At 34.5% G+C, this 22,389-nt stretch overlaps 1 protein-coding gene across 2 annotated transcripts; it reads right to left on the reverse strand.

Moving 5' to 3' along the window:
• Positions 1-459: 459 nt before the first annotated feature.
• LOC121997059 (serine/threonine-protein phosphatase 6 regulatory subunit 3-like) lies at positions 460-19,063 on the reverse strand. 2 transcript variants are annotated; one of them, XM_042551276.1, is made up of 19 exons: positions 18,662-19,063; positions 17,522-17,625; positions 15,276-15,362; positions 15,116-15,191; positions 14,942-15,016; positions 14,757-14,810; positions 11,133-11,192; positions 10,925-11,041; positions 8,387-8,481; positions 8,080-8,282; positions 5,826-5,923; positions 5,296-5,399; positions 5,052-5,217; positions 4,784-4,906; positions 4,245-4,327; positions 3,475-3,616; positions 1,815-1,841; positions 1,437-1,507; positions 460-1,352 (listed from the first exon to the last, which is right to left on the reverse strand). In XM_042551276.1, exons 1-19 carry the CDS (start codon positions 18,698-18,700, stop codon positions 713-715), a joined length of 2,364 nt encoding a protein of 787 aa, XP_042407210.1. In that variant the 5' UTR covers positions 18,701-19,063; the 3' UTR covers positions 460-712. The 2 variants fall into 2 exon arrangements, with proteins under 2 accessions (XP_042407210.1, XP_042407211.1); XM_042551277.1 differs by having other exon boundaries at positions 1,105-1,254.
• Between the last annotated feature and the right edge of the window lie 3,326 nt (positions 19,064-22,389).

The following is a 22,389-nucleotide window of genomic DNA, read 5'->3' on the forward strand; positions in this document are numbered from 1 at the left end:
TTTTGTCAGGTCAACCAATTGAGTGAAGCACAATTTGCTCACTTGGATCACTTAACCCAGCTTGGAAAAGGATATACATATTTTTATGTGCACCAAAACACATAAAATATTTTCCAATAAATTTTAGAATCACATTTTTATCCTAAATTTTTTCTAAAAAATCATTTCTGTAAATAAATATTTTTTAGCAAGCAAACCTTGACTCTTCCCGGTGGAACAAATAAAGGAGTCTTTCCAATTTATGTTCTTCCTCTATGTTTCCCTTGCACCAACTTTCAACAGAGCATCACAGGGATAAGCTGAGGTTCAAACTTATCTACAAGAATAAAATCAACCATTTAGCTAACGATAAACTAATGAGCTTATAATGTTTCAACATGAGATCCAAGCTGAATAACAACAGAGCAGGGCACTAATTTGACCAGGATATTTGCAATAAATAAACAAACGCAAAATATATGATCAAAAGCAAATGGTAATGATTTCTTATGTCGGAGGGTTTCTTGTTTTTACAATAACTGGCTGATTAGATAATATTGGATGGCAACAAAACAATACATCAGCATTCATCAATAAACTTCATTCCAATATATACAAGGTTCTGAGAATTACAATAAGTGTGACTCAGGTTACCATACTTTGACGAACAACCATAGTTAGACCACTTCTTCTGTACTAGTGCCATCTAACGTAATTTCAGAACCCTACATTCTCAGTGATCATTCTCGTGTTTTGAATCCTCGGCTGCAACTTCATTTGCAAGTTGTTGAGAACTTGAATTGGTATCTATGATTTCAGATCCAGGTAAACTTCCATGCGAAATGACCTTGCAAGAATCTTGAGAATCATATAGACTTTCTTCACTAGTGGTTTTTGGACCTCCAGTATCCCAATCATCTGTCACTTCATCACCAGAAGATCCACACTTAGTGGAATCAGCAATAACTTCTTTCAAGATACACTTGTCATTGCCCCTTACAATATCACCATTTGGAATATCTTCGTTTGTGATTTTACCAGGCACTTCAGGTCCTGGTGTCTCCCTCCATTCAACCCACCCCAATGGCTTTTCATCGACATCTTTGTTAGAGTCATCACTGTCTTCTTTGAACCCATCAACAGGACCATTTCCTACAAACATAGCCTTATTTTCTAATATAGTATCTCCTTGATCAGCTGTGTGTATAGATCTTGTATCATTCGTATCATCAAGTACCACAGTATCCACCTCATCCACATCAGGTAACGTTCCATCTGAATTTGGTGAAGGTGAAGCAACGGAATCAGTTAAACATCTGTTAACCCCTCTATCATTATCAAAAGCAAACCAGTTTGAATTTGTAAAGAAAGAACTGCACAAGAAGGGATATCATTAGCCTAGATAATACTAACTCCCATTGATTACTATGAACAAAGTATGTGTTTATGTTAGTTACCTGCCACGGTCATCCCCCAGGTGTAAAGATGAAATAACAACTTCTGCAGATTCATCATCAAAGTAAACATCCTGCAAAAATCACTTATCAGGCATGTGATCATTCACCAAAACAATCAAACGAATTCAACTAGATGATGAAGAACCTTGATAAGCTACCTAGCTATTCCAGAATAAGATAATGGAACATGGAAATTAGATGAAAGCTAAATGCAATCAGTAATCAAGCAAAAATTAAGCAACAAAATACCTTTCCTAACCTGTGCCTAATAACAAAACAATAACACAATAACAATAAAATAATTTTACTAACCTGTACCAAATTAGTAAAGAAGAAATCAGGAACAGGTTAAAGAAAATATTTGACAGAGTATCATACCTCATCACGCTCAAAAGATCCTTGAGCCTGCATTCAGCAGCAAAACAAAACAAATAAAATAAGTGACAGTCTAGAATGTAAAAACCAATAATATAAATAGTGAAATGAAATTTATTATCCTTCTTGTTGATATACAATGATTAATGTGGTTTCCTGCGAGTACCTTGGGATTGATTACAGGATAGAAAGGAACTCACATATATTAAGAGCTTGTGGATAGTGGAAATACAAAAAGAAACCTTTTACTGCTGGTTAATTTAATGTGATTCTTCTAAATTCTTCAATTTTCTTTCTCATGAAGAGAGTGCACTTTTCTAAATTTTAATTTAATTCACTATCAATCTATTTGGAGAACTATCTTTGATTGAAATTTGTGTCCTTGGATGATTATTTCTTCCTTGCTATTCTATCTTCTATAACGTCAGCATCATCTTAGTTTTCTGCATTTAAAATGGTCCATTACAGGGCTACACAATGTTAAGTTCCGCTCACAAGAAAAAACCTATCTAGGAAATAATATGAAACCAATTTTTGAAATAAGTATACATACTTTTTACATTAATCAGAAGGGAGTCATGAAAATGGGAGTAGAGTGACCGAAAAATTGAAATGATACAATAGAGTGAAATTATTAAAATAAAACTTTGAACTCATACTTTATTCACAGTTGTAATCAACCATGCTTTTATAATATAGTAGTGCATTTTAATTTGCCATTTTAGATTTTTTTTTTACTAGTTAAATTGCTTTATCAAACATATACTGAACGACTTCAATGTTTTTTTTCTGGCCCAAACCAATGATCACATGCTGTCCCACCATCTATCTATCAAGAATTAAAGCACTTAGACCAGATACCATGCTACAACAGATTGTTACAGTGTCTTATATTGCAGCAGTGGCTGATCTTTGGCTTAGCTAGTTCCTTGCAGTGAATTTTTTATAACATACTCTAATAAAAAAAAAGTATGGATGGAAGTAAACCTACTTCACTAGACTTCTGAAAATGGTAAGAAACAATTTTAAACATTTAAGATATTTCCAAGGTTGATTGTGGCTTACAAAAGCAGACAGATTATTTAAAATTATTAATCCAAGAAAACAAGAATGAAAGTAATCCCTAGTGATATATTTTCTGATCTAAAGAATGATGTTTAAAAAAACTGAAGTTGTAGATGTTCCTTATCATGCTAGAACACTGGAAACATTAACCATGCAATGTTCTAAGTTCTAACATGTTAACTTAAAAGAATTGACAAGCAGGGATTGATATGCAAAGACAGGCGTACATACTAAGGAACTCATAAAACTTGCCACTAGTCTATGCTATACTCAAGCTGTATCAAGGCAATGAAGCAAGAACTCTTCCCATCAATTCAATTATAACAACAGTTTGCATAGTATATGTCATTCAAGCTCACCACATATGCACATAGCAAGTCAGAGGTGAGCGACTGCCAGAACATGGGGAATTACCAGAGGTCAGGAAACAAGCCTCATAGCCAAACAGAACAACACAACAGACATCAAGGACAATGTATGTTCAAAGACATATCCACATCAAACCAAATGTATCGCAAATGCCAGTAGCTTGCCAGAAAGTAAACACGCAAAAGAGAGTGCTTAAAAACAAAACTGAGTTATAAAGCATGATGCATACCTCTTCAATGTCATCATTAGCATAGATATCCAACCGAAATGCCTGGCTCAAGCTACTAGCCAATGCTGCCACATCAAAATCCTTATCTCGGAAGTCATCATCATCACTATCTCTAACATGGTCTTGTAATGTAGTCGGACGCCTGAAAGAGATGAAAAAATATATATTTGTTTTGACCCAATTGAGATTCAAAAAGGAATATACAGATTAGAGACATGAGGATTCTAATTTCTATTAAATACATTTACAGTCACAGTGATTTAGGCCTGCAACATGTACATATGGTTACAAGTCACATGTTGTTGGACTCATGAGCAACAACCTGCTAAGAAAATTCAGTATATGATAATTTAACCAAATGAAGGATTATTGTACTTCGACAACCAATAAATACTCTAGTTAGGCGATGTGAAACTCTGACAAATATGGACATCAAACAAGAAAGGTTAAAAAAACTTAACAACAATGAAACAAGAAAAAAAAAATTTAAATATAGATGAATATAGTAAAGGATAGAGTTCAATGGCATAGAAGGATCCATATAGTTAACCCCACCTAGTCGGATAAGGCTTGGTGTTGTTGTTGAAGGATTATTGTGGTTAACACGCACCCAAACAAAATATTTGTTTAATTTCACCCTTACTAATTTTCAATAATACCTTGCGCACCATTAGGTTGTGTATGATTGAATAAACTAAAGAGAGCGAGCCATTGGAAAAATTAGTAATGATAATCATGATTAAGAATCCAACAGCGACTAAGAACCATACCCACAAGACCATTGTAAAACATTTTCTGTAGCATTCCTCTTCAACAACACATTGTTAAGCCAATCAACCCAATCACTATTTTCCTGCAAGTGAAAAAATAAAATCAGCAGATTGAATAATATTTCAGACAACACCTAATATAATCTGAATAGTAAAAAAACAAACAAGGGTGCAGTAAAGCCATAACCAATAATATGAAAATGAGCAGAAGTAGCAACTCTATGAAACACATGGTAGTAAAAACAAGCAATCATCAAGGAGAAGCAATTTAACACAAAACCAATAAAAGGATGTTTATTGTTTGTCTTTTTGACCAAAAATGATATGCTTTAAATTTTTTTGCTTCATAATATACTATGGACGCAAATATGCATCAAAAAGTAAGAAAGTTAGACCAAGTATTTACAAATGAAGGATAAAGTCTACAGTTTTCATCCAAACAATTCCAAACTGTATAACATTACTTTCCTATAAAACATAAACCAAATGAGCTAAATATTTTAACAAATTATATTCTTTTTCAACAAGAGATGATTGACCTGTAAGTGTGTCTGGATTGTGATGTTGCTATCACCCAACTGAGTAAGCTTGTTAGCAATCCGTGTTATGTGACCTATACTACCTATCCTTGGGGGTGATCGCTCCTCTGCAGATACTGTAGCCTGAAAATATGAATTTCGGGACAAAAAGAAAAGTTAGCATGACCAAATTTGGGAGGTACCTAAACACATGAGGAAGCAAAAAGATGAGCATTCATGTACGAATTCTATGCATCAAAATTATACCTAAGGACTGCTTGAGTTTTACCTTAGTAGAATCTGTTGACAGCAAAGGATTTTTTTCGGCCGCAAGAATTTTCCTGACAATGTCACACTCCTGCAAAATGTGTTCCAGTAGCAAAGTTGTCTTGCTCTCCAAGCAAGATCCAATGATATTCTCCACATGATGATGCAAAAAATTGTTGAAAGGGTACCTGCAATATGGATCCACCTTTAACAACAAGATACAAAGTTAGCAACCTTATCGAAAATCACTGAAACATATTACTCACTCAAAGAATAAGTTTACAACGAGTTTTATCGCTCCCTGCTGGATCAGTTCTTTCTCCACAGCTTCACTACCAATGGTCAATAACACAGAGATGAATTCCACAATCTGGAAAGGAAAAAAACAAGACACATTACCTTCTTTCTTTCATCAACACATTGCCTAGACTGTATTACAGAATACTAAACACAAATGCTTATGTCTCAGTCAAAGTATATTAAAATTAAAAAAAAAAACCCTGTACTTGGTACATGTAGCTCGAATATGAAGCAATCTCACGTGGTAGAAATGAATTGATTCTGCAGAGACTAAGTTTTAACTTCTATGCAAAAAAAAAAAAAAAAAAAAAAACCTTCGAGACATTAACAAATGATTAATCAGTAGGATAGGTTTTTCAGAAGAATAGGTGATAGAACACATTAATCAAGGTCTATCGTGAAAATACAATGATTCATTTTAAATAAAAAGAGGGGGTGCATAATTCACCTTGACAGGATAAAGGAACAAACAAAACTCAAGGAGACACTGTCCTACCTTCAAACGGTGTTTCCCAAGGGGAGGCTGCAGTTTGCCATATGTGGTTGGCAAGGCACTATCCAAAGAAGAAACATCCAACAATATCAATAAATCACCTATTTCATGTTTGAATGAGAAGAAGGTTAGTGAAGGCATACAAATTATTTGTAACAATTAAAACAAGGAGCCTAAAAACAATAATAATGACTAGTCACAAGTAAGTGCAACTATAGAATATAGATTGCTTTAACAATTATGTGGTATTTGAAGATGACAGCATTCTAGAAACAACCAAGTATGCAATGCATGACCAATCACTTCAGTCTGATGGCCTAGTGCATTTTCTACCGATTTTCCAGGACCAAGTATGCAAGCATTCTAGCTCAACTTAGTCACGTGTTCTAAGTTAAGAAACTTGTAATGATGCCATTTGTGTACGTTCAAACATCTCCAGCACACTGTGATGTTGGCTTTTTTTAGACCTCGATGATTATTGATTACCATTCGCCCTAAGAACAAGAAAACTGAGCCTTGTCAACCTGAAGAGATCCATAAGAATCCACAAAGGCAAAAAGGGAAAATGAGCTTAAAACTGCAGAAGTTTTGATTTGTCGGTAGTGCAACAACAACCAAATATTATCCCATTAGATGGGGTCGGCTTGATTTGTCGGTACTAGTAATAAAAAAAGGAAAGAAGAGTAAATAGAGGAGAAAGAAAGTTTTATATAATAATTTGAAAAGGTACCTCTATCAATATCTTTAAGCCTCTTACATAGGGTTTAAAAGTCTAAACCTTGAATTGGTCAGGAAAGGGTCTAAACCTTGAACAGGTCTTGTTTTGATTAGCAAATACCAAATGAACATAAATTGCAAACTAACTGTGCTAGTAAAACAAAGAATAACTAGTGGTCCTTCAGCTTGGTGCAGCTCTTCATATTTTCTTCAGTTTTATTATTCATATGGTTTTTGTTATAACAGTACTAGACAGTATGCATTGCAGTGTGCCATACTGGTTTGGCCATATGGCAGAAATTTATTCAGTAACAAGCCTGATAAAAATATGAAGTTTAAGACGATTGGTGAATTTTGAAGTACTTTGAAACCCTGTAAACATAGATAGCTAAAGATAAACTATAATATCATTTCTAAACTTGAAAACAAAAGTGCTGCATTACATGTTCATTCTTTACTTGTGTACTTCTAGAAATTACTCAACAGATTCAACCTATGCATTAAACAATTATATTTGGAATACCAAATATCTCAACAGCAAAAAAAAACATAGGAACAGGAGGGAAATACAACCAGATGACAGTCATAATGGAATATATATATATATATATATATATATATATATATATATATATATATATATATATATATACTGGTCATGCAAAGTCTAAAGCCTCTGATTGTCATGCTGAAAAATAACTTGTTTGTGATGGGCCCTAACAATCTTGTTATATAAATTAGTAATATGGAGGTAATAAATCGATACATATGAAAGTAATAGATTAGTTAATAAACTTGTTATATAATTTGTAATTTATAAATTAGGATTGGATTAATTCATTCATTATAAATTAGGTCAGTGTAATTTATAACAAATATATTAGGATTAGATTAATTTATTTGTTACAAATTATATAGCAGTTTAATTAATTAGTGTTAGTAAATATGTAGAAAGAATCAGTTAAATAATAATTAGAGCTAGCTTAATTTACTAATAAATAATAATTAATAGTGCAATTATTTTCTTGTATCTTATAGTAAATATTTATTTATAATTATTGATTATCATTACAAAACAAATATTATTAATTATAATTTTCAGTAAATACTTATAATATAAGTAAATTAAAATTATTGTGAATAACTAATTACAATAAGATAGTGAGTTAAAGCTTACAACTTATACCATGTAAAATTAATTATGTTATAATTAATAATTCAATTAAAGAAGAATTGGAACCCTACTGGCACAACATGATATGGTATTAATATTATTCTAATCAAAAGTTGAAATTCTAACACCACTTGAGATTTAAACCACGCATAACCATGATTTCCTATCACACCGAACACTAGAAAATTCAAAATACATTTCTATGAGAAAATTTTCAAGTAAAAATGAGAGATGATATGATTTAAAAGTGATTGGTACGATATCAAGTAGAATACCAGCTTGGTTAAAAACCTAGCATTTGAAGAAAAATGACTATATCTTAATATAGTAATATTGCCAGATCCACCAGCAAAAGTGGCAAAATACCTAGTCTCTCCAGCAATCCCACAACAGCATCATCACTAGGAGTAATAAACGATCCATGATTAAGCTGGCTTCTAAATGCTTGATAGGAAGACAGTACCAATCGCTTTGGATCTAACAAACATACGCAGAAAGATAAGACATGAAACAGCACAGATTTAGGTCTGGAATCTTCCATAGCATGCTGAAACAATCTCCGCACATAACTGCATTTTGACAGAAATATTTACATTAGAAGAGTTGATCGATCACCAAAAACTAATACTTCTACTATTAAAACTCACTGTCAGTATATCTAAGGGAATCATACCTTGGGCTGCAGATTTTGGCTGCAAGCACAGGAGGGGCACATCGAATAATCGAACAAAGAATTTCTGTTGCATTGGTATGGACCTCAAAAGAGTCCTAAGAATATTGCAAAATGAAAATAAAATTAAATCAGTCCAACAACACAAGGAATATAAACTTAAATCAGTCCAACAACACAAGGAACCACAGATGTCCTCAATCTTGGATATAACATTGCCCCAAACTAGAAAAGCATGAAAAGCATGATTTCCTTTGAGTTCTAAACTTCTAATGATAATATCCTTGAAGGCTAGCTTCAAACATAATGGTTGAGAAAGATTCACCTTTACATCCTATTCACATGTGTATAACCTAAAATTCAAATATGTTTCATGACAAATTAAAGAAATTGAAGGGTAGGCCTGTTTGCAATGATGTGGGCAGATAATATGCATCTAAAACCTCAGCCTAAGTGGCATGTAATAGGTCCTTTAAATGATGATGAGAAGAGCTTAAATGTAGACAATAAATGAAAAGAAATGTCCCCTCTGAATAGCTATGTGTGCCTCCCTTTCATACAATCATCAAACACCATATAGAGAAAATCTGAGGAAATTTTTATAAGCCTTAAAAGCCATAATATTGCTAATCAACATGACTAATAAAGGTCCAAATTTTCAATACCAAAAGTAGATAAATAATTCTAAAATTTTCTGAATGCAATAGAAGAAATAACCTCAAGTTATATATTAAAACAATGTTTAAAATCTTAATTTAGGAAATAGTCGCAGACCCAACCTGGATCAGTATTGTTTTAGTGCCGACTGAAATCAACACAATACAAGTCGGCACGAGTGTGCCTCTACCAAGAAACAAAGATACATTCCCCTATATTTTGCTTCATTAAATTTTCATGATTTATATTCTTGTTTATCCTAGCAAATTGTCATGATGTTTCAGTAAGATATGATGTCTCCTTACCTTTTCCATAAAAAGTCTGAAACCTCAAACATTTCAAAATTGATGCTACTGAAGTTGCTACAGTCACAAATGGAAGGTAAGACTAACTTATTCAATTAGTAATTGTTACCAAAAATCTTTAGAAAATTTCTTATTATGAATTTACAACTTCGAAGGGATATGAATTGAAGCTTGGAAATGTGAGACCACACTATATCCTCAAGTCATAATTTCACTAATTTGATAGCATGGGGCTTATGTGTAAATTTTGTTTCTTCCCAATCTTACATTTGTATTCTACTTCTATCATGCATGCACATTAGGCAGAATGTTGTGATGAATTTTGCATTATATTAATTGTTTGTATGAGACTCTGTATCACTCATATCCAATTCAGAATCCATAACATGGAGCTTCATGTTGCACACATTGTTCACATTGCACCATCTAAGGTAGCATGGGCAAAATGTCAAGGTATCACTTGTGCAGCGAACAAATGATTGATATATCGCCTAACAGGACACAATATTTGAATTTTCACTGTGAGCATTAAGGAGAAAGAAAAACAATAATAAATTTGAGCTCAAAAGAAAAGGGAAACAAAATAAAGGTGACGCTAAGCCTAATCAATCAGTGACAGCAAAAAGGTGAAAAGCTATGAAGTGAGAACTAGTTGGCAAATGCTTCATGATTTTCTCAGACATTCAGCTCTAGACAAGATATTCAGTGCTAAAGACCTTTGTGCTAAAGAATGGCATACAGAGTGTTAATCATTAAGTTGGTCACAGCTGCTCCTTGTGACAGATAGAAAGTCAATAAAAACTAAAAAAATGTAATCACATATTATTATAAGGTCAAGAAAGTTGAAGAACCTGCAAAATATGATCCTTATGCCTAAAGATGCAAAGAATAGATACTAAGTAGCATATTTAGATAGAGACCTTTACAAATAAGTTGAGTGTATCAAATGCAACATGGCAGTACAGCAAAGTTTCAATGTCTGAATCCTAGCAGTGCTAATAAAAATAGTGCAAGCAAATCCAGAGAATGGACAAAAAGGCAGGTAGATACATTCTTTAAGGACATGCGTGAGGTGAGGAGTATGAAAGTATAGAGGGCTTTGGCTGAAAGCTTAAGTATTTTTCAACTAATCAAACTTAAAAATTAATTACACTAACATTTTGCAGAAGCACAGTGACCTAAACAGTGGAATTGCAGCTCAATTTCAAGAACAAACTTATTTTGCAAGTATAAAAGTGTATATCCTACCATGTCAGTGCCATGACTCCAACTATCAACAATTTAAAATAATATGATATCCAATGTTGTCCTGTTAATACAATATATTTGAAGTGAGGGTTTGCTACATAAAAAAAGAGACCAAAAAGAATTAGCAGATGAGATCGCTACAACAATTCATCAGGCAATTTGTAGAATCTCTCATCCAATCCAATGATTTTGTGAACTACTGGCCAACTTATGTGCTTGGCTACTGAATCAGCTTCTATGACTACAGATTTAAATATTAAAAATATTCTAAATAATAGCAGTATCATATCTCTGGGATGAAAAGATAATACAATTCCGATTATACACATACTGATGAGCTAAACTTATCCACAATCATCTCAAGAACTTCTATATCTTCCAACCATTGTATTGTCTCCTCATAGTTGTGGTGCAAATTTTCATCAGCGCCAATTAGTCGGATGATAATCTGTTTCAGATACCCAAATCAGAACATGTAGAAAGAAATAGAAAACACAAGAATACTATGTTTTTAGATTATGCAAACACCATCCACTAACCTCCATGATAGATGTTATCCCTATGAGATCAACCAGTTGATGAATTATCTCCAGATGGCCCTTGACAATAACAATAAAGATTATAATCACAAAATCATTACCAAAGTAAAAGTAAAGATAAATAAAATAAGAATGTTATATGGATGAACGTTCTTTAATACCTTGCAAATACAAATATGTGTTACTATCCCTGAACAGCATTATGTAGTTTGCTAAGCAGAGACCCCACAACATGCAGATAAAAAGATAGTGCCAAAACCAACCAAAAATGCAAACAATGATGCCTACTACCCGTGGTATATTTTCCAAACAGGATTTACTTTTCAACAGAAGAACAACTCTGTGAATGCTTTCGAGGAATTGGTAAATCCAATCCAAATGTTAACAACTCGCCTAGGTGAGAAAATTGACCTATTTATTTTATGAGGTATAACCACTGATCCAAAATTGTTAAACTCGAGTTAATAATGTTTCACTCATCTAGACTTCTTCATCAGCCCACAACTCCCCTCTCCATGTGGAACTAAACAAGGGTGTCACCTTCACAATACTTTTTATGATGACACCCTACTTTATCCCACATGGAAAGTTGTAAGTCAATGAGGGCTGTAAGCTTAGACGAACAAAATCTAATATTAATTAGCGTTTAGATATATTGGGTTAGTGGTTGAATCCAACAAAAGTAATGAGTCAATTCTCTAATTTAGTCAATTGTTAAATTTGTCTTAGAGTGAATCTATCTAATCTTGAACATGGTGAGGTATTTGGAAAGGATTGCTTTTGTATATGGCGAAGCAGAGCTACCATTGAACCTCTAATGCTACATATTAGCAGCGATTGTTATGGATTGTATGGATGACCTTCGGGTCTTGAAGGAAACATCAAGAGTTAATTAAAGGAGAATGTGACATCCTAATTTAGTCTTACATGACAATTGTGGGCTGATGAAGGAAGTTTACATCCTAAGACAAGTAAACTATTATTAACTAAGGTATCATAGTATTATGGAATGGGGATGAGTATGAGCTTAGGTATCATTCTTAAAAAAATAATATTTGGTTAGTTGAATATTTTCAATCGGAATGAACCTAAATTTTCTTTTTTACCCTTAGAGGAAAATAAGAGAAAAAATTAGATGAAAGAGAAAGTTGAATGTGAGAAACATACGATGAGAGAGAAAGTGTGATGAGAAAAAATGAAGAGAGGGAAAGTGTGATAAGAGAAAATGAGGAGAGAACGTGATAGGAGAGATTGAAAAGAGAAAAAGTATGATGAGAGAGAAAGTGTGGTGAGAGAGAAAGAGTGATAGGAAAGAAATGAAGAGAGAGAAAATGTGATGAGAGAAAATGAGAGATTGAGGAGAGAAAGTATGATGAGAAAATGTGATGAGAGAGAAAGTGTGATGAGAGAAACTGAGGAGGAGAGTGTGATGGAAGAGAATGAATTGAGAGAAAGTGTGATGAGAGAAAATGTAGAGAGTGTATAGTAAGAGAGATTGAGGAGAGAGAAAGTATGATGAGAGAAAGTATGAAAAAATGAGGAGAGCATGACGAGAGAGAAAATGATGAGAGAGAGTGATGAGAGAGAATACAGAGAGAAAATGATAGAGAATGTGTGATGAGAGAGAATGAGGAGAGAGAAAGTATATTCAGAGAGAAAATGTGATGATAGAATGAGGAGAGAGAAAGTATGATGAAAAAAATGAGGAGAGAATGAAGAGAGGGAAAATGATGAGAGAGAGTAAGGCTGTAAACAAGCCAAGCCAAGCCGAGTCGAGCCGAGCTTAAAATGAACCAAGCTTTTGAAATGAGTGTTCAAGCTTGGCTTGGTTTATTTTTTATAAGCATGAGCTTGTTTAAAGCTTGGTTTGAGCGTGGTTCGTTTAGATGTTATCAAACTCTCAATTCAAGCTTGGCTTGAGCTTGGTTCAAACTTGGCTTGAGCTTGGTTCATTTAGATGTTATCAAGCTCTCAATTCAAGCTTAGCTTGAGCTTGATTCATTTAGATGTTATCAAGATCTCAATTCAAGCTTGTTTGATTGTTTCAAACTTTTAGTTATTTGATTGGTTATTGAGCTTGATAATTTAAATTTATTTATTTATTTTATTTTATTTTATTATTTATTTAGCATATTGAAAAGAGTTTTATTAATGAATATGGTTCATGAACGTTGTTCACGAACGTTAACGAACTAAACACATGTGATCAAGGTTGTTTGTTTAGCTTAACGAGTTGTTCAAGCTTGTTTGTTTAGTTAATCTTATGTATATTAAACGAACATAAACAAGCTATTACCAAGCCGAACACCAAGCTTGTTCACGAACGCTTGGTTCATTTACAGCCCTAGTTATCAAGCTCTCAATTCAAGCTTGGCTTGAGCTTGGTTCATTTAGATGTTATCAAGCTCTTAATTCAAGCTTGTTTGATTGTTTCAAACTTTTAGTTGTTTGATTGGTTATTGAGCTTGATAATTTAAATTTATTTATTTATTTTATTTTATTTTATTATTTATTTAGCATATTGAAAAGAGTTTTATTAATGAATATGGTTCATGAGAACATTGTTCACGAGCGTTGTTCACGAACGTTATTCACGAACGTTAACGAACTGAACACATATGTGGTCAAGGTTGTTTGTTTAGCTTAACGAGCTGTTCAAGCTTGTTCGTTTAGTTAATCTTATTTTATTGAATGAACATAAACAAGCTCTTACCAAGCTGAACACCAAGCTTGTTCACGAACGCTTGGTTCATTTACAGCCCTAAGAGAGAATGTGTGATGAGAGAGAATACAGAGAGAAAATGGTAGAGAATGTGTGATGAGAGAGAATGAGGAAAGAAAAAGTATATTGAGAGAGAAAATGTAATGATAGAATGAGAGAGAAAGTATGATGAAAAAAATGAGGAGAGAATGAAGAGAGAAAATGATAAGAGAGAGTGTGTGTGATGAGAGAGAATACATAGATAAAATAGTAGAGAATATGTGATGAGAGAGAAAGTATATTAAATGAGACAATGTGATGATAGAATGAAGAGAGAGAAAGTATGATGAGAGAGAATAAGGAAAGAGTGAAATGAAAGAAAAATTGAACAAATATACTAAGGGTATTTTCGTCCAAAACTTAATTCACATTCCTATTCCATCAAAACCCAAGGGAGGGGGTGGGTTTCATCCATACCCAAGTTTTTGAGTTTCATTCCAAAATCTTGATTCCATTCCTATCAACCAAACACAAGGTTTGGGAATGAATCCATTCCCTCATTCCCAAACCCTTAAACGAAACGCCACCTTAATTCTCATTCTCATTCCCATCAAAACCCAATGGAGGTGGTGGGTTTCATCAATACCTAAATTTTTAGGTTTCATTCCTAAATTTCAATTCCATTCCCATCAACCAAACACAAGATTTGAGAATGAATCCATTCCTTCATTCCCAAACCCCTAAACCAAACGCCGCCTAAGATTATGCATTTTGAAATAATAGTTGAGCCTAATATAGTTATTTGATCAATTCTCTCACCTAGGTAAGTTCTTACAAATATAGAAGACTAAATGATAAAGCAATCCAAATAGAACAAACAAAGTGTGGATTATGCTTATTGTAGTATGTGAAACATAGCATACCTGCATATAAATGAAAAATTGGCCTGCCTTCCGCATCATCAGACAGATTACAACCTACTCAAAAACAACAAGCATTATTCATTCACAAATGTTAAGCAAGAAAGAAAAGGATGAAGTTGTTGAAGGTGCTCCCATAACTTTGTGAATGAACCAATAGCCCATACACACAGGAAAATATCCATTACCTTACTAAAATATCCAGCCAACAATGTACTATGGGGACGATCCGGCTTGACAAATGAGAACAACGTATCCATCAACTACAAGGAAAAACAGGGTTCAGATTATCGAAGAAAAAGTTAAAGGTTGGTAATGTTTGAAATAACTCAATCTATTAAGAACGTGTTAGTGATATTAACCTCTTCGTCCTCAACTAAGGTCCTCAATAAAATATCAACCTCACAAGTAAATAACTCGCATGCAATAAATGGAAACCTGCATTTAGTCCCCAAATTCAGAAGACGATAAAATGTGTCCAGTGTTCAAGAAATAACCAAGGGAAAACAACTAAAGACTAACTTGAATACATGTCTCTTATCAGCATCTTCTGACGGTTCCTCCACAATGTAACGAAGCAATTTCTCCACTTGAGACTTTTCCTTCAAACTGCATAAGAATGGAAAACAACACTATAAACATCTAAAACACTCAGTAAACTGTATAACTAGAAAAAAGAGTTAAAATACATGGGTCATATACCAAAAGAAAGGACATTCACATCAAATACATCAATGAATCACAAAGACTAATAAAAAAATATAAAATGAATAGAGAATTACCAAGACTGCTTCTCTTTTGAAAGTTATAGATAAGAGTTCATTTCATGTAAAAAAAGATCGGTTGGGGGTTTAAAGATCATAAAATAATAATATAAGGCTATAAGCAACGATTAAAATTCTTGGACCAATGTCAGAGCAGTGAAATACACGCATCATGTCTTTTTTTAAGATTCCTATACCTATCTCTTTTCATCTTCTCCCACCAATGCATCCTCATTTAATTGCAGTAATCCATTCACAGTAGGCACAGATGGAGGTGGCAGGAGAAATAGACTGCCACCAGTGATCCTTTTTCTAATATGCTTTACTTCTTCAGTGACAACTACCATCAATACATGCTAACACATGATCTCGTCAGCCAGTTCTCGCACAATACATATCCTTCAGCCCACAAATGGATCACTAGATTGGTATTCAACTCCTGACTATCGGCAATGGAGAACGGCACCTTATGAAATACTTTCAATCACTAATGGTAGAACTATACTTTGAGCATTGTGTTATATGACATTACAAAAATTCCCAGTAAGCATCTAAAATGGAGTTTATCATATGAGAGACAGTGGAATCTTATGCCTACATTGGAGATACAATTTAACCCATATTTTGATGAAAACCAAAAACAAATATTTATTTCATCAAGTTATGTACAAAAATGTCAACATCTGAGAGTTATTAGCTTTTTTTGAAATATGATAATTTGAGAGAATAAATTTGAGTAATATATGGAGATGTTCAAATGTATCTTATAGTAAAATCCACTAGAGTAAAAGGTGTAAAAGAAGGAGAAAGACCAAAGCAAATTTCAGTTTGATTTGATTTGATTGATTTTTTTTTAAATTAATAATACTATTAATCTTGCAATAGAGCTCAGCAATCAGGTAAGATCCACCTATTTGATCCTCACCAGTTAGCACAAACATGGCTCGATGATGATGTCATGTCACAATTTACTTCTTTACTCAATAAATTAGTAGAATAAAAATTTTCAAGTGAGGATATATATATATCCATATTCAATACATTCTGTCTTATCCATTAGTTTGGTTCTACCATTTCCATGACTTCAACTTGTCACTGTCAATATTTTTCATTCTTTTAGTCTATGTTTATTTCATGGCAAATTGCTTCCAAATAGAAAAAATGCTTTCTTCTACTGAAATGAATGAAAAAAATACATAAAATTTGGGAAGATGACTTCTCCCTTGAAATTAGTTTCTTAAACCAACAGGCACCATTCTTTATTGAATTAAAAATTAGTCTATTTTGCTATTTAATATTTTTTTAGTCAGTATGACTAGTTTGAAAACTTTATCCCTGAGATAACATCATCATGGGTCCACATAAAATACTGATTTGGTTGACGACTACCAAACATGTCATAATTTACCATCACAATGGGTTGGGCTTAAAGTTAACTCGCATACTGTGTCATTATTGGTCCATAGGTCATTTTATTTACAAATCAGTAACCAAACAACAGAAACAGTTTTCAGCATAAATTTAAATGCAGAACGAAATACAGGAAAATAACCTCTTTACCTAGGCTAGCTATCTGATAAACATTTTACTCTGCAATTTTATTTTATTAAAAATAAAAGAAAAAGGAATTGTAGCCTTAGAATCTCAATCTACGTAGTTTCTTATATTAATGAATTACTAAGAAGAAGAGAAGGCATGTCATCACTTTAATTAGGTTAGTCATTCCCACAGTCACATGTATTCCAGATTATTTTTCTGCATTCTCGTGTCAAGTAGGTGTTGCTACTTCAAGATGAGATACTCGATAAATGGTTACTGATATAGGAACACAAAAAAAAGAGCATACTTACACTGCCAAAAAAGTAATAGACAGGATAGAAAAAACACTGATAAAGGAAATTATTTCTTCATGAATGAATATATGCAAAAAGAAAGGATCAGATTTAAATATGCATGTTCTGGATATAGAATAAACAAGCAAAGAAAGAGTAAACAAATCATTACAAATCTATAAGACGACTATTTTGTGCTTTGCATTCTTGAATAACTTCATCCTCATCCAGAAGATCTTCCAAAGTAAAATTTTCCTTGTCTAAAATAGATTCCACCTGAAACAACACAGAAACCAGAATAATAAATTTTTCACTGGTTAATGCAGGAAATAGAGCCTGTGAAATCAAAAGAGCATTTTCAAGGAGGCACAAACAAATAAGGAAAATATTGCAAAAAAAAAGGAACAAACATGGTTCCCGGTTCTCTGGAAGAAAAATTACAAATAGAATCAGGAATCAATCAGAGGTCTTATGAGGTATTGAAGAACTAAATTGATGGCAATACTTATATCAAAGTCCAAAGTCAAAGACCAAGCTTTTCGCCATACACAAAACTAAGAATTAAAAAAGAAAGCCAATCCAAAAGCAAAGTGCACCCAATGCAATCCACCTGAAAAATCCATCACCGTGAAAGAAGAATAAGAAAATCGCGGAAACCTATTACAATAAAAAAACATTTTTAGGTCAAAAAGCAATGGAAAGCTGCAGCGTATTCATTTAACATAATCCGATCAACATGCCCTCTGGTTATTTGAAATCAAAGCCTGCCAAGGTCTATTGCTACACAATTCAGTACTCCTCTAGAGTCTTTACATAGCTAAATCAGAAAAATGTTGATGAGACCATACCATCCCCACAGCCACATAATAAAGTTTTAGGCGTAGAGGTAATACTCAATTATCAATTAATTTAGGCATGACTATATAACTATTCATCGTCTTTATTGACAAAAGGAAATTAATGAGCATACCATGCTTCATCCCTGTAGGAAATCTTGTGAGTGTATCTGTGCATATAGGCATTATATCCAACTTAAAGAATTTTAAGATAACTAAGAAATAAAGAACCAAAATAGTGGAACATAATGCCCTGGCCACCAAGTAGCTCTGTTTTTTCCGTTTCAAATACAAGGGAATAAGCAAATTGAAGATAGAGTTTGTAAAACTAAAATCTGATTAAGAAAAATGACCAGATAGCTATCACTGCCAGCACCGATTACGATTACATGAAACAAAACACAACAGGCAGAAAAGACCTTAGGAAAAAAGCAACGGGAACAAGAAAACACGTATAGCAATGACGCCACACTTACAGGCGACCCTTGAGAGAACGAGCTCATGCGCCAGAACATCTTGATAGTTAATGGGAATCAACCACTCAGATCTAGGGTTCTAAACGGCAAACCCTGCCGCCAATTCAATCTTCGAATCCCACGGAACCAAAAAACAAAGAAGCAAAACCCTAGCTCAGAGATCTCGGTGGCTCCAGTCCGGTCTTCCAGAGGGCTTCGGGAAGGAATAGAGCGAGAAAGCAAGATGGAAGAGGAACAGGGACGCGGATAAGGGAATGAGAGGAGAGGAAGGGATTGAAGCGGAGAGGGTGCGAGAGGAGGAAGCGACGGCGACGGAGCGGCCGATGGGCGACGCCCTGGACCTTGGACGCGGGACGAAGGGGGGGATTTTGGGGGTGTGCAGTGTTGGCAATCAGTTGAAATAATAATTGCCTTTGTGTGGCCTACAAGAGCTTAAATAGACGTCATGAAGACAACGTCTGGTAGTGCTGCAGAGATAACCATGTCATTTTATAATTCTCTCTCTGAATTTAAGATTAAAATATAGGTATTAATTCAATATCTAAGATTTAATATAATATAATATATCCGGTCCGAAAACGGTAGAAATGACGTATGGGACAGGTGATATTACTATAAACCTGGAGAAAAGTTTGAGAAAAGGTTGAGACTTGCGAACTAGAGCGAAAAGGGGCTCCGAGTGTCTTCTTCCTCTCTGCACGCACGAAAGAGAGATCCCACATAACGTTAGGACAAGAACCAAGGAAAAAATCTCTGGTACAAGTCCTGCGATGTTCAAGTTAGTAAATAGACCAGCCAAAGTGAAGAAGATGAACAGTGGTTCTATAACAAATGTGTATGTGTACATTTGAGAGTGTACTTGACCAACGGAGAATACTTCTTCTTTTTATTTCACCTCTCATGACCTCCGTAATAATGAGGTGATAAGAAATATTTACTGTTAAAAACTATCAGGTAATGGAAGATGTACAATCATCATCCAAGAAATCTTCCATTAACAATGTTTGAATCATCTTTTATAACTTATGTCATAATGAGGTGGGTGAGAGAATATGCTATTATACATGTTAGCTAATGAAGGTGTAGAGTCACCTTCGAGGAAGGTTTGAATATATTGTAACAGAAAAATATTCTTGGTAAATAATCGTTATTCTCTTACAAGTTGTTGTGAGTCATTGGCATTGTTATCTCCTTGAAAGAAACATGATCGACCCTGCTCACTGAATGAATATATTATAACAAAAGAATATTCTCGGGTAAATAGTTATTATTCTCTTACGAGTTGTTGTAAGTCTTTGACACTACTATCTCTTGAAAGAAACTCGATCGGCCCTGCTTCCGGCTAGCTATCTGATAAGGGATTTATACCCTTGTAGAACGGGGAGTGTTGTGTTATAAGTCCGACCGTCCATGGGGTCAGTCATCTGTATACTGAGAGTTGTATTATAAGATTGATAAGACTGAGCTTGTAAGCTGAAATTAATATTGCAGAAGTGGAGAGTTGAACCTCATATGCTCGACTAGTGCATTAAGACCAAATGAGTTTATTCTAATTGACGTTATAACTGACCAGCTTGTGTAGGAGATAGGGATGTTTAGCCCTATAAATCCAACCAGTTTTTTACTGATTGGTCGTATGAATGAGGATTGGCATATGAAGAGTACACTGAATCTCATAGACTCATCCTACTATATACTAAGGGAATACGTTGCAGTAATAGGGAGTTGTATCTCATATGCTCGAACGAGTCTGGGGTCGTTCGGATAGTCTGTATATCTTGGCACTGAATGAAAAGATAGGTCTATTAAGCCCGCCCAGCTCTAGGGTCGTTCAACCATATATTGAGAGAGCGAATACTAAGCTTAGATACGCCTGGCCGGTCTTTGAGTCAGTCGGCTAAACAACAAAGTTCTATAGCGCGAGTTATAATTTTAACTAGTCTTTGTGTCGGTCGGTTGTTTACAAGTGGGAGCACTAGCTCATTCAAGTCCGACCATCTTTTAGGTCGGTCGTCCTTATACCGAAGGCATTAACGCTGAGTGAGGAGCTAAGACCTTATGAGAGTGACGTTTTAGCCGCCATCTCACCTTGACTTTGGCCGTCACCTTACCATGACTTTGACTACCATGTCATCTCTGGGTCCAGTACACTTGTAACATCCTGTATCACTAACCTCCCTTTCAAGTCTAATCGAAGGAGGTCCATTGTCGACTAACTAAATCCCACTCTAATTTCCATCCATCTGCCCTTCTTATGGGTCCGACTGGTTGACTATGCTTAAGCTTGCCTATTAATGCAGCAGTCAACTTTATTTTAATTGAAAAGATGTGTGTCAAATGCTTATTACATTAAGTAAGGTGCTGGTGATACGTTTTTTAGATAAATGATTTGGGTTATCTCGTCCATCATAAATGCTCATTTATGGGTAAGCATCACGTGTCTCATTAATGTATTCTTTAAAACGACAGCTAACACATGTACTTTCATATGGACCAACAATGCTCTATCCTTTCTAATCCAGCGATTACTAATGATTAAGTCATTTTGGTCGAACGGTTGAGATTGAATAATTACTTATGACTTTTATTTATAAACCCTAAGGGTCACAGAAGAACATTATTTGTGTTTCGTCTCATTCAACCCCTTCTTCCGACAATTTTTGTCGACGAGTCTTTCCTTCTTGTGACCTATGTTAGTAAGTTCTCCCTTCAACCTTCCTGTGCTTTTTCTTCATTCATCTATGGCCCAAGAATTATTTGCTCCCTGATATACTTCCACTCGCTCGGATTTTGACAACTGCAACTTAGAAACGATTCGTCTGTCCTTAGAAATCTCTAAAAGCTTTCGTATTAGTATTTTGACTGCCTAAGATCATCCTCGTCGTCCTCCTTATGGTTTCGTGACTTTTTCAAATATTAACTTTCTGTTGGTTTACGCTTTCCTATCCCCCGCCCCTTCCTTCTTAATTGAAATAAGCTATATATTATTTTAGCACTCTACTACAACAACTTGCACTGATTGCCTTCCACTCAAAGTGTGGCATGACCATCTTATTTCGCTTATATGACTTCCTCTTGACCCCACAAAGTTTCCATTACTTCTTTTATTCTAAGAAATCAGAATCGGAGGTTTTCTTATTTTAATTGTGCCCCAAGGCAGTGTTATTTAAGGACCTGCTCTCCTCCAATAAGAGATAAAAATCTCATTTCTTTTTTATTCAGATGCCTGCATCGATTTCTTAGCCGACAAAAAGACAGTCCGAACTCCCTCCCATTCCCAACGTAGGAAACTATAAACATGATTTGGCCTTTGTTTCTGCTTCGAGGAAGCTAGTTGGCTTAAAGTTCAAGGTCCAAAATTGTTGCATGAAAGCCTACTATATTTGTTCAGACTGAGACCCGTCCGAGCGAGCTGAAACGACTCTACCAATTTTCGGTTGTTTATGACATACTGTCCACCTAGGCAATATCTTCTCCATCGACTCCCCCATCTGTCTGGGATATAATATTATTGAAGGGCCCCTTAACCAAGGCCTGAGAGCTAGCTATGAGTCAAATGGATGAACACACACTGGCGGAGATGGCAAATGGTATATTCTTATGACTTGACCACGGTTGATTTTAACCTTCTGATCTTATTTTCCTCACCTTCTCTCACTTACCATCTTTTACTTAGAATATTGCTAATGATGCTTTTCCCTAGCTTTAGGGAGTTGAGATGCACTTAT

The sequence above is a fragment of the Zingiber officinale genome, chromosome 6A (assembly GCF_018446385.1).
Source record: "Zingiber officinale cultivar Zhangliang chromosome 6A, Zo_v1.1, whole genome shotgun sequence".
Taxonomy (NCBI): Eukaryota; Viridiplantae; Streptophyta; class Magnoliopsida; order Zingiberales; family Zingiberaceae; genus Zingiber; species Zingiber officinale.